Source organism: Rattus norvegicus, chromosome 4, assembly GCF_021556685.1.
Source record: "Rattus norvegicus strain SHRSP/BbbUtx chromosome 4, alternate assembly SHRSP_T2T, whole genome shotgun sequence".
Classification (NCBI taxonomy): Eukaryota; Metazoa; Chordata; class Mammalia; order Rodentia; family Muridae; genus Rattus; species Rattus norvegicus.
In genome coordinates, this window is record NC_141537.1 from 6767205 (window position 1) to 6780824 (window position 13620).

Here is a 13620-nt window from a genome sequence, read left to right on the forward strand (position 1 = left end):
AGTTGGCAGGTACACAGAAGTAGTTATACCATCCTTACTTTTCTCTAGTAACTCTGCCCATCTTATTGCTTTCCTGGAATCAGTAACTTGGGCTTGAGTGAGAGAGAGAGAGCACTGCTGTTAACTTTCATACTTCCTTCAGTGCCAGGAGTCTTTTCATAGGACAGTAGGTTAATAAGTCCAGAACTGAATAGACGTTTTAGGTTTTACCAGCTTTGAGACAGTAGAGACACTATCCCACCAGATGGTGATTGATGAGAGCTTTTCCCTGCAGTTGAGTGTCTATAAACACGATACTTCTTTAGGGCTATGTCTTGAGTGGATTTTATGGCCTGAGCTTCCAGTACCTATGGAAGTACTTAACTGTATCTAGTTTAAAAAACCAAACCGAACCGAACTGAACCAAAAACAGGATGTCCTGTGCATCTCTGATACAGTTTATGGGGTTTTTGTTTTGTTTTATTTTTATTGTTTTTTGTTTTAATTTTAAGACAGGGTCCCAGTGTGTATTCTTGCTGGTCTAGGACTTGCCATGGAGATGACGCTAGTCTACACATGGCTGCGAGTTGGCTTGTGCCTGATGAGAAGCCAGCATAGGCCTTTGAAAAAGCAACCAGTGCTCATAACCACTGAGCCATCTCTCCAGCCTCTACCTTACAGATTTTTGACTTAGAAAGTAGGTTTAAAAAAAACACACAGGAGACAAATATACTAGATGGTTTCTTCCTTTTAGCTCTAAAATAATAGCTTGTGCATAAAGATATATATGCTGTGTGTCTCTCTGTTTAAAATTCATGCCCCTGTTAGCCCCTGAGAATGCTACAAAGTGTAATCCCTTAAGCCTTAAAATATCCAATTTAGATGCATGTTATATCAAGTTTTGAAGAATTTGGTTAGTACTAAAATAGAAAAACATAAATGTATTAAAAATAAAGATTGTAAAATATACTCAAATTTTCATGAATTAGATTTTAATTTTAGGGTCTTAGTTATTTGAGTCAATACAACATATGGTCCTAAAAATGATAGGTTGGAGAGCCCGAGGTGTCATAAACATGAGTGTGTCACACTGTGTTATTGAGTGGTTTATTTTTCAATTTAGATTCTTGAAGACCTGGATGAACAAATTTATATGATTACTCTAGAAGAAGAAGCGCTCCAGAGAAGACTGCACGGTATGTGTGTCACATAGTTAGATTACACGGTATGTGTGTTACATAGTTAGATCAGGTAGAAAGCTTCTTTGATTCAACAGAGACAGACAATTGAAGAATGGAAATATAACCCTCTCTAAGGCTTGTAAGTGACAAAGGACCTTCCTGACACAGGGAGCCTGTGAAAATTAGAGGCAGGTGGGCCAGGGCCAGAGGACTAGTGTCCTTGGAGGTAGTGGCCCCTGGGGTCCTCAGACTTCTACAGTATCTCCTTGGACATCTGCAGTCCAAAGGTCTGCACACTGCCCCAGTGACCTGGGCCTGCTTGTTTTCTTCCTGCCGAGAGTTGAAGGTCCTCGGGAACAGTGTCGGATCAGGTGACTTTTATACCAGACTTGGTAAGCCTTGGTAAGTCCTTCACCATTGGACCTATTCTACTTGTCAAATTGCCTTTGAAATTATTTTAGGGAAACTCTTTTATAGAGTGTTGCCATGTTTGTCCACTGTGGACTATTTCAGATAGAAACTAATAGGCTGAATTATTTATTATATAAATGATTCTAAGACCAAGTTGACATTTGACTGTATTAAGATTGTAAGCTTTTGTTGCTTATTGGTTAACATCCATAGAGTAGAAGAAGCAAGAAGAAAAGAACATTTGGTGGTTTGCTGTTTTAAACTTTAAACAAGTATTTGTTACATATGAGTATTTTGGCTGCATGTGTGTCTGTGTCCTGTAACACAGTGCCCATGGATGACAGAAGAAGCCATATGATTTCTTGGAACTAGAGATAGAGACGGTGTGAGCTGTTATTTGGGTGCTAAGAATCAAACCTGGGTCCTCTGGAAGAGCAAGCCGTGCTTTGAACCACTGAGCTATCTCTCCCACCCCAATGATTTGCTAATTTTAGGAAAAAGTAGAAGTATGTCTTTAGTAAGTTAAACCTCTTAGGGATTTTATTATATATGGTATAATGTTAAATGCATTTTGCTGTTGCAAGTATTTTATATTTTAAATTATAACCAAAAGTATGTTTTACCCTTGCTCTGGGAAGAATTGTAAAACAGCAAGAGCATTAGACTCTAAAGATATGGTCATGCTGCTGGTGTGTGGAATTGATGGTGGCATTTTACTAATGGTGCATTAGTGTGTGGGCTGTGGGGTATTATTACAGGCAGCTTTGGGGCATGTGTTTTCTCTAGTGCATCCTTTCAGTGCTCTAGACGGACCCTATAATTGACTGGTGGTAAGAAGGACTTTGCTGTGGGGCTAGGACTTGTTTCACCTTGAAGGTAGCATGGCATGTTGTAGCCAGCTCTCTGTACTGGCATGGAATTCCCATGTCTTTTTAAATGTCTTAGTATAACTGAAACATGGAATGCCTCACTGGCTTCTCCAGTGTTCTCTGATACTTGAAAGTGCTGCTGTGTAAAGTGTTGAGTGGTTTTGTTCTTTTTCATAAGCCATGTTAATGAAATAGTAAAGCTGTGTTTGGGTATAGGGTCAGTGCCCTAAGGAAGCCATCCTGTTCTCAGCCTGTCCACTTTCTAAACACCAGCCCTGGTTTTGCATTCGATGTGGTGCAGATGAATTAAGACTATTTCAAGATGATACACTAGTTGACTGATGGAGAAGAAAGACTAAAAATGAAAAAGTCTTAGTGTCCAAACACATAAGAGAGTAGGAGGGATCCACAGAGTTCTACACAGAGATCTGAGTTCCATGCAATCCTGGCAGAACTCTACCCCTTGTGTTCCTCCCATAACCTCCTTCAAATGCTGCCTGGAGGTTCAAAGAAAAGGGTGTACTTAGCCCTCATTCTCTGACTGGTGAGCACAGATGAGTCCAGTGTTTGGACTCCTGACTCTATGTTTCTAAGTATCTTATTGCCGTCTAGGATTTCTTGTTCCCTGGCTCCTGTAATCAATCCACTTGTGACTTCTACACCTTCAGTCTCCTTTGTGCTCTCTTCACTGCCGTGTGTCCCTAGTGCCTAGTACCTCACAGCTTAGCTCTACTCTGGGGGAGTGTGCAGCACTGTTGAACTCTTTCCTACGTGCAGTCAGTCAGTCAGTCCTTTCTCCTGGAGTCCTGCTCACTCCTCTTCTCTTCTCTAACACTTTGACCTCTTGTAGTCCTGCCATTTCTGCTAGCAGGCCGTTCCAGCTTCTCCTGGATAGTAGCTCCTTGTTCCCTAGAACTCTCTTTTCTGATGACTCTTTCTGATCTATGATTTTTCTATGCTTGTTATTATAGCCTTTCCAGTGTTTTGGGAAGTGTCATGGACTTCTGTTATGGTGTTCTATCTGTCTGTAACATCTTGGTCTTGTGCTCTGCAGTGATCTGATGCCTTACACTCAGGCATCTACACTCCTAGCTAACCTTCCTGTTTCTTCAACTCTTTTCTTATCATTTCCCACTTTCTGCAGTCCTTCAACAGAGATGCAGCATGCCACTCTCTCAGTAGCCTTCACCCTCATATATACAGTCTTATAGCTGAACTTTTTTTGCTCAAGCCACATTGACTGGTAGATTAGAAATGGAGCCTGCTTTGTTCTGGGGCTGTGCCATATTTGGTGAAGCCCAAGCCTTGGCTGCTTTTCCTAATTTGTGCTTATTCCTTATTATCTGGCTGCTCTTCCTACTAATATGTTACCTTTCCTTAAGTTTTACTTTAAAGTCTTTGGATGATTTTTCTTTTTAAATTACTTCTTTTGCCTTTTGACATTATGATTCTTTTCCTCTTTTCTTTCCTTACTCCAAACCCTCCCATATTACCCCCCCTTGCTCTTTCAAATTCATGGCTATTTTTCATTAATTGCTGTTACATACATGTGTATATATACATATATTCATAAATACAACCTATTCAGACCATATGATGTCACTTATATGTATGTTTTCAGGGCTGATGGTTTGGTGTTGGATTAACCAGTCAGCCTGCTTTTCTCTGGGGAGGACTGTTTTTCTCTGGGGAGGACTGTTCTTCCACTCTCAGCACGACTTAGTTGTGTTACAGGACATTTGATCACACTGAATCCTGAGATTGTATTATTCACTGAGAAAGACAACTTTTCTAGTTTTGGTGTGGCTCAGTCTTTAGCACACACTTTTAATCCCCCTGGCTATAATATAGATACAACCTTATTGTACAGTTTTAATTCTAAACAATGAAGGTAAAGTTAGTTTGTAGAAGGCAGCACCATGCTTGAAAGGATGTCTAATTGAGTAGCAGACAAAGTGACTAATCAGAGAAAGATTTGACAGAATAGGATTTTCTCAATTCTCACCAGAAGAGACAGGAAAAGGAAGCTACTTAAGAGAGCAGCACAGAGAGGGAAGGAGGCAGTTTTGCTGGGACAGTTATACAGAGACTCATTGGCTAGAGAGAACAAGCTAGACACAGATGAAGGCCGAATGAGCCAGAGAATGAGAAGGAGCCAGAAGATTAGAGCATATTGCCAAAGTTAGTCAGAGGCCAAGAGAGAGAAGCCAGCGTGAGTCACTCAGCTTGGACAGGAGCTTGAGCTAGAACAGCTGTGTTGAACCAGGCACTGTGAGACCAGAAGGAACTAGAAAGATGTGGTGAGCTTATTCAGCAGTAAATCTCAGAGGGTGAAAGCATTCTAGGCGTAGATAAGTTTGTTTAGGAGGCTAGAAGCTTTCAGGACCAGTCCTAGGTTAGCAGTTAGCCTGGGAGGTGACAATCACACATGAGAATAAATGTTACTTTTACATAGCTACCTATAGTTCTTTGTGTAGAGTTTTGTGGTGAGTTGAGGCTTATGGAACAATAAGTAAAAACAAGGAAATTTAAGCCACCTCCTAGTCTGTAGGCAGGGGTAGGGCCTGGGAGAGTGGGACAGCAAAAGCCCCTGGGCCTACTACAGGGTTTGAAAACCTCAAACTCCACCTGCAGTGACACACTGTCTTCAACAAGGATACACTTCCTAAGCCTTCTGATTTTTTAAAAATAGTTCCAGTCACTGGTGGCTAAGAATTCAAATATATTAGCCTATAGGGAGCATTCTTATTCAAGCCACCACATTCCTATTCACAGTAGTCTCAAAGGAGATAAAATTCCTATGAATAAACCTTACCAAGGTAATAAAGGACCTTGACAATGAAAAATTTAAACCTTTGAAGAAAAAGATAAAGACACTAGAAAAATTGAACAACATCCCATGCTCATAGATTGGTAGAATTAATATTGTGAAAATGACTATTTTTACTTAAAGCTATTTATAGATTCAATGCAATCCCAGTCAAAATCACCATCTCATTCTTCACAGAAATAAAAATAACTGTCTTATAATTCATATGGAATCGCAAAAGACCTGGGGCAGTCAGAACAATACTGAACAGAAGAGGTCAGTGCTGGAGGGAACACCATTCCAGATGTAAGACCAATAACACAGCTGTAGTAATACAAACAATATGGTACTGTCACAGAAATAGACCAACGGAACAAAATCTAAGATCCAAACATGAGTACATGTAACCTCAGCCATTTAATATTTGGTAAAGATGTCAAAAAGATAAGCTGGAGAAATGAAAGCATCTTCAATAAATGGTGCTGGGAAAACTGGATGTCCACCACCGAGAAGAGCTATATCTGCCATCTTGTACTAACTCCAAGTGGAGTCAAGGACTAAATTTGAAACTGGAAACGTTGAAGCTGCTAGAAGAAAACCCAGGAAATACCATACATCATATAGGTGTAGGAAAGGACTTCCTGTATAGGATTGCATTTGCCAAAGAATTACCGCCAACAATTGATAAGTGGAACTTCCTTAAGTTAAATAGCTTCTGCACACCTAAAGAAGCAATCAGGTGTACATGTAAAGAAGAAGTCCATAGAGTGGGAGAGAAACGTTGCCAACTATAGATCTGACAGAGGATTAATATTGAGAATTTAATATGTAAAAACCCCTCTCAAAAAGAGAGTCAAAGCACACCTAAAATCTCTAAAACAAAAAGAAGCAAACACACCCAGGAGGAGTAGCAGGCAGGAAATAATCACACAGAGCTGAAATCAAACAAGTAGAAACAAAAAAGACCATACAAAGAATCAACAGAACCAAAAGCTGGTTCTTTGAGAAAATCAACAAGATAGATAAACCCTTAGCCAGACTTACCAGAGGACACAGAGAGTGTGTCCAAATTAACAAAATCAGAAATGAGAAGGGAGACATAACAACAGAATCAGAGGAAATTCAAAAAATCATCAGATCCTACTACAAAAGCCTATATTCAACAGAACTTGAAAATCTGCAGGAAATGGACAATTTCCTAGACAGATACCAGGTACCAAAGTTAAATCAGGAACAGATAAACCAGTTAAACAACCCCATAACTCCTAAGGAAATAGAAGCAGTCATTAAAGGTCTCCCAATCAAAAAGAGCCCAGGTCCAGACGGGTTTAGTGCAGAATTCTATCAAACCTTCATAGAAGACCTCATACCAATATTATCCAAACTATTCCACAAAATTGAAACAGACAAGCACTACCGAATTTCTTCTATGAAGCCACAATTACTCTTATACCTAAACCACACAAAGACACAACAAAGAAAGAGAACTTCAGACCAATTTTCCTTATGAATATTGACGCAATAAAATTCTGGCAAACCTAATCCAAGAGTACATCAAAGCAATCATCCACCATGATCAAGTAGGCTTCATCCCAGGCATGCAGGGATGGTTTAATATACGGAAAACCATCAACGTGATCCATTATATAAACAAACTGAAAGAACAGAACCACATGATCATTTCATTAGATGCTGAGAAAGCATTTGACAAAATTCAACACCCCTTCATGATAAAAGTCCTGGAAAGAATAGGAATTCAAGGCCCATACCTAAACATAGTAAAAGCCATATACAGCAAACCAGTTGCTAACATTAAACTAAATGGAGAGAAACTTGAAGCAATCCCACTAAAATCAGGGACTAGACAAGGCTGCCCACTCTCTCCCTACTTATTCAATATAGTTCTTGAAGTTCTAGCTAGAGCAATCAGACAACAAAAGGAAATCAAGGGGATACAGATCGGAAAAGAAGAAGTCAAAATATCACTATTTCCAGATGATATGATAGTATATTTAAGTGATCCCAAAGAGTTCCACCAGAGAACTACTAAACCTGATAAAGACCTTCAGCAATGTGGCTGGTTGTAAAATTAACTCAAATAAATCAGTAGCCTTCCTCTACACAAAAGAGAAACAAGCTGAGGAAGAAATTAGGGAAATGACACCCTTCATAATAGTCCCAAATGATATAAAGTACCTCAGTGTGACTTTAACCAAGCAAGTGAAAGATCTGTATAAGAACTTCAAGCCTCTGAAGAAAGAAATTGAAGAAGACCTCAGAAGATGGAAAGATCTCCCATGCTCATGGATTGGCAGGATTAATATAGTTAAAAATGGCCATTTTACCAAAAGTGATCTACAGATTCAATGCAATCCCCATCAAAATTCCAATCCATTTCTTCAGAGAGTTAGAACAATTTGTACATTATCTGGAATAACAAAAAAACAAGGCTAGCTAAAACTATTCTCAACAATGAAAGAACTTTCAGGGGAATCACTATCTCTGAACTCAAGCAGTATTACAGAGCAATAGTGATAAAAAAACTGCATGGTATTGGTACAGAGACAGGCAGGTAGACCAGTGGAATAGAATTGAAGACCCAGAAATGAACCCACACAGCGATGGTCACTTGATTTTTGACAAAGGAGCCAAAACCATCCAGTTGAGAAAAGATAGCATTTTCAGCAAATGGTGCTGGTTCAACTGGAGGTCAGTATGTAGAAGAAGGAAGATTAATCCATTCTTATCACCCTGTACAATGCTTAAGTCCAAGTGGATCAAGGACTTCCACATCAAACCAGATACACTCAAACTAAGAAGAAAAAGTGGGGAAGAATCTCGAACATATGGGCACTGGAGAAAATTTCCTGAAGAAAACAATAGTGGCTTATGCTCTAAGATCAAGAATCGACAAATGGGATCTCATAAAACTGCAAAGTTTCTATAAGTCAAAGGACACTGTGGTTAGGAGAAAACGGCAACCAACAGATTGGGAAAAGATCTTTACCAATCCTACAACTGATAGAGGGCTTATATCCAAAATATACAAAGAACTCACGAAGTTAGACTGCAGATAGACAAATAACCCTATTAAAAAATGGGGTTCAGAGCTAAACAAAGAATTCACAGCTGAGGAATGCCGAATGGCTGAGAAACACCTAAAGAAATGTTCAACATCTTTAGTCATAAGGGAAATGCAAATCAAAACAACCCTGAGATTCCCCCTCACACCAGTCATAATGGCTAAGATCAAAAACTCAGGTGACAGCAGATGATGGCAAGGATGTGGAGAAAGAGGAACACTCCTCCATTGTTGGTGGGATTGCAGACTGGTACAACCATTCTGGAAATCAGTCTGGGGGTTCCTCAGAAAATTAGACATTGTACTACCCGAGGACCCAGCTATACCTCTCTTGGGCATATACCCAAAAGATGCCCCAACATATAAGAAAGACACGTGCTCCACTATGTTCATCGCAGCCTTATTTATAATTGCCCGAAGCTGGAAAGAACCCAGATGTCCCTAGTCTGGGATATGGGCCATATGCCTTTGAATTCAACCTCCACCTGTAGAACAGATCACCCTGTCCTCTGTTAGGTCCTCTGCCTTGACCCTGACATAGCATGAGACCCAACTTGAAGGCTGATGCTGATGCGTCAGTGAGGTACTAGAGGCTGGGAAAGGAGGCCTGAGAAAAGAAGAGATGATGCTCAGAGGTACAAAGTCTTAGAGAAGGAGTGCTGTGAGCTAGTGGACTGCGGGAAGAACACAGCTAATAATGAGGACAAATGCTGGCAAAGATGCAGGGATAGGGGAACACTTGGTCACTGCTGGGAGAGTACAAACTGCTGCTGCCACTATAGGAGTCAGAGGGGATCTTCCTCAAAAAGATGGAGGTATGTCTGCCACAAGATCAGGCTCTGTGTCTTTGTATAGAGCTACTTGCTGATTAGTGTTCACTGCTCCTCTATTCACAATAACCAGGAAATAGAAACTTCTAGATGTCCTCAACCGATACATTTACACAATGTATAAATGTGTGATACATTTACACAATGGTAAGTTGTTTAGTTAAGTGGATTTATGACATTTACAGATAATAAATAGATCTGGAAACAGTCATTAACCCAGATTCAGAAAGATAAATATCACATTTTCTCTCATTTATGGATGTTCAAGATTCATAAATGAGAGAAAGTATGTGATGCACACATACCCATACATAAGTTTTAATGGGACTACCCTGTAATAGCACCACAATTCTCCTCCTAAATACCTTGGGCTGACAAAACCACAGTGCCAGGTTGCATTCCCACTTTGTGAGTTGTTGGCTGGTGACGTTCCGGAGACCCTAAACATTACAGACAGTGTTTTTGGTTACCCTTCCAAACTTGACAGAAAGGTCCAATTGCTGAAGATTCTACATACATGCATAAATTAGGCTGGTTCAAATCTGGACGTTTCATTCCTACTGGCTAGTTTTCATAGTGCAGGAAGATGCTATTGCAAGCTACTGGGGAAGAAAAGTAATCATGTATTACCCAACTGTGAACACTGGGAGCTACAGTAGCAACTGGCCTGACAAACCATGTATATGATATGAAAATAGGTTTGCCTCTTTGTTCTAGGTCTTGGCCTCAGTGCTCCTCCTGCAGGACTTGCCATATTTGTGAGTGCAGCAAGTATTGGTCCTTCGTCCTCAAGCACCTCTGCTGCACACTGCCTCCCTCTACTGCACACTGCCTCCCTCTACTGCACACTGCCTCCCTCTACTGCACACTGCCTCCCTCTGCTGCACACTGCCTCCTCCTACTGCACACTGCCTCCCTCTACTGCATACTGCCTCCCTCTACTGCACACTGCCTCCCTCTGCTGCACACTGCCTCCCTCTACTGCACACTGCCTCCCTCTACTGCACACTGCCTCCCTCTACTGCACACCGCCTCCCTCTGCTGCACACTGCCTCCCTCAGCTGCACACTGCCTCCCTCTACTGCACACTGCCTCCCTCTGCTGCGCACTGCCTCCCTCAGCTGCACACTGCCTCCCTCAGCTGCACACTGCCTCCCTCAGCTGCACACTGCCTCCCTCTACTGCACACTGCCTCCCTCTACTGCACACTGCCTCCCTCTGCTGCACACTGCCTCCCTCTACTGCACACTGCCTCCTTCAGCTGCACACTGCCTCCCTCAGCTGCACACTGCCTCCCTCAGCTGCACACTGCCTCCCTCAGCTGCACACTGCCTCCCTCAGCTGCACACTGCCTCCCTCAGCTGCACACTGCCTCCCTCAGCTGCACACTGCCTCCCTCTACTGGACACTGCCTCCCTCTACTGCACACTGCCTACCTCTACCGCACACTGCCTCCCTCAGCTGCTTTATTTCTCTACAGTCCTTCCCCTCTGTGATATGCCTGTCTCTCCACATGGGCAGGGAGCCTCATAAGTGTGCTCTACTGGGCCAGGTACAGGCTAGATATATGGAATATATGTATCCCAAGGTTGTTCCTTGCATCAGTGGGTAGATAAGAAACAAACGAAACCAAGGTAGAGCATTAAGAAGGCAGGCTTGGGAAGTGAAACTCAGTGAGAGGAGAAAACAGAATCCTGGTGAACATGTTTAGTGAGGGTGACACTGAGGCACAGTAAATAGCTGAGGTTGGGCAGGTGGAAATAAGGGGTTTTCCCCACTGTTGTACCCAAACAGTCTGAGCAACCAGAACTGTTTACTCCCAGGACCCTGCAGGGAGGACCCATTACAGTAATCAAGTAGAAAATCATTTATAGCTTCTTCCAGTGTTAAGAGAATGCATATATCATTAACATACTTAAATGTTTAAGTAATGCAGCTGCATTAATTGAAATAATTAGATTTTGTGTGTGTATAGCCCATGGCTGTACTGGATAACTTTAGAAGTTCCATAATGAATAGAAATTATTTTTTGTTGTTTGAGTTCAAAACATTTACAGTTCTTTTAAGGTAATTTATTTTAAACTATTATAGTCTTTGAACTATAATTCAATTCTGTTAAGTACTATTTTCATCTTTGTGATAAAAATTTGTATATCAGTTTTAGAGGGGGTGGCAGTTTCTTTATTCTAAGTTTGTTTTTTAATACTGGAGATTGAACACTGGGCCCTCTTTGTACGTGTTAGCCAGGCGCTCTACCACTGAGCCCTCTCCAGCTTCGTGAGCCTAATCTTTTTTTTTTTTTAAAAACCCTTCTTATTGAAACTTACATTAACTCTTTATTATTAGAGCACAGAAGACGTAGCAGTTTTTTCTAGGTTTTAATATCTTTGGGCTGAAAAATAAAGGGACTGAAAAAAATAAGACGTGTCTGTGCAGCCTCTTCCTGGACCTCGGCGGTCTCGTCAGCTTCTGTGTCATTGTCAATATTTGAGTCTTGCTACTTAGAAGTAGAGTTTCAGGGTTTCGTGAAGATACTGAAACTTGGGATGTATCTGTGGCTGCTTTGTCATAGTGGTTTCTGTTAGGCATCTCCTTGTGTTACTGGCAAGACTGCAGGCAGTTAGGATATTGCTTATCTAATGTCATTCATTTATGACCAACACAAAACGTTTTTAATCACTGAATAAAGAATGCCTCTTTGAATAGGGATATAAACACCATATGTCGAGTACGATAGTAGGCTATGTGCATAGATTACTGTATTTGTTTGCCTACACATAAAATATATATTTATATACCTGTAGGGAAATATTTTGGACTTCAACTCTGGGATTCTATGCAAAGTGTTTAGGCATAGTCAGACAGCCTAGATCTGATACGGAAAAGCATTGGTAAATACAGGGATGGAACTGACAGAAGCTATAATTTCTTTGGCTTTTTGGTCCCTTTGAGTCACTTTCATAATAATAAAATGTAGTTCAAACAAATTTTTTGCTGCAAGAGTGACTGTGGGAAATATAAACCAAAATGTCAGTGAGTAGGGCAGCTTTGGGAAACAAAGCAGAAGAGAATGGATCATTTGTCATGCATAATACATGAAATTAGTAGGAGAAGTTGTATTATAAAACTCACATTCTAAAATTTGGAATGTGAATTCCAGACAATGTCAGCTCCCTTTAAACCACAGTCTGTGTGAGTGATAGGGTTACTATATTTGATGGCAGCATCAAATATGAAGGGTAAAGGGTGGTCTTAACATCTGGTCTAATTTAAGATCTATAGTGCTTGTGTCTAAAATAGAAAAGGACCAAAGCATTTTTCCATTGTATCTAAAATTATATAATATTCTTAAAGCTGGTTGTCTTAATATTTTTGCTCTTGCTTGCAATTATTAGTTGTGGAAGTAGGTTTGCATATCCACCGTTTTATTTATTTTTTTGATGTTAGAAGTCCTGTAACACCAAGTTCATAGTAATAGTCATGAGACATCAGAAGCCAAAAGAGACAATAATGTTAATAGTATAGAGATGGTGTGTGTGTGTGTGTGTGTGTGTGTGTGTGTGTGTGTGTGTGTGTGTGTGCGTGTGTGTCCGTGCATGCATGCCTGTCTCTTCGACAGACAGCCTGTGTTAATACACAAACAACAGATCTACTGGAGACTTGAAAATGAGACTTCAGCTTCTGGGTGCCTCAAACACATGTGGTTTCTCTGGGGACAATCCTTTTGCTCAGTAAACCCTAAGGTGCTTTGGGCTTGAATAATTATTTTTTTGTTACTTGAAGTAATTATCAAAACTTGAAAAATCTCCCATTCTTGGAGATGGGATTGCTGGAAAAATTTAAAATTGTAAGCAGTTAAAATTTTACAGTTACTTGAATCATATTTTTTAATCTACCTTTTTGATCAAATGCTAAATGAAAAATAAATAAATCTGTTTATACTGGAAATTGCTAATTTGAATAATATTCACAGAATACTAAATTTAGTACCCTGATTTATTTAAGGTACAGAATTGTTGTGGGGATAATTTTATTGCCTCAATCTATTTTAATACACATGCCTACGTTGAAATGTATGTTTGTTTTAAAATTGTATATTTTAAGTTAAATAATATTTTTAAGTTAAATAATATTTTAAAATTTTAAGTTAAATAATATTTTAAGTTAAATAATAATAATGCCCTTGAACATCTTATGTGATCATATATTGAGACTGTTTTGTCCATTGGGTAGGCTTAGTTATTGAAGAAGTGCTGGAGTTTGGGAAATTTTTCTTATCTTGTGAGCAAAATATTTTCAGCAGCACACCAGTTTTTCAGCTTAAGAATAAAGCTGGGAAGAATGCCTTCAGCTATCAGTTTTCCTGAATCCAAAGACATGGGTGGGGCAGGATCAAAAATACTCATTTGATCAAAGTTATTGGCTCTGAAGGTATTCTTACCTGTGTAAGGAAGATGAA

At 40.1% G+C, this 13620-nt stretch overlaps 1 protein-coding gene across 8 annotated transcripts in view; it reads left to right on the top strand.

Annotated features, from left to right (window-relative positions):
• Lmbr1 (limb development membrane protein 1) overlaps positions 1 to 13620 on the top strand; it is a 140162-nt gene that overhangs the window by 81482 nt on the left and 45060 nt on the right. For all 8 annotated transcript variants that reach the window (XR_015685617.1, XR_015685618.1, XR_015685615.1 and 5 more), the window contains 1 exon segment: positions 1103 to 1175. Coding sequence is in view for 4 of the 8 variants with exons in the window: in XM_087657917.1 (XP_087514043.1) it covers positions 1103 to 1175 (73 nt within the window). In the remaining 4 variants the exon portion in view is untranslated.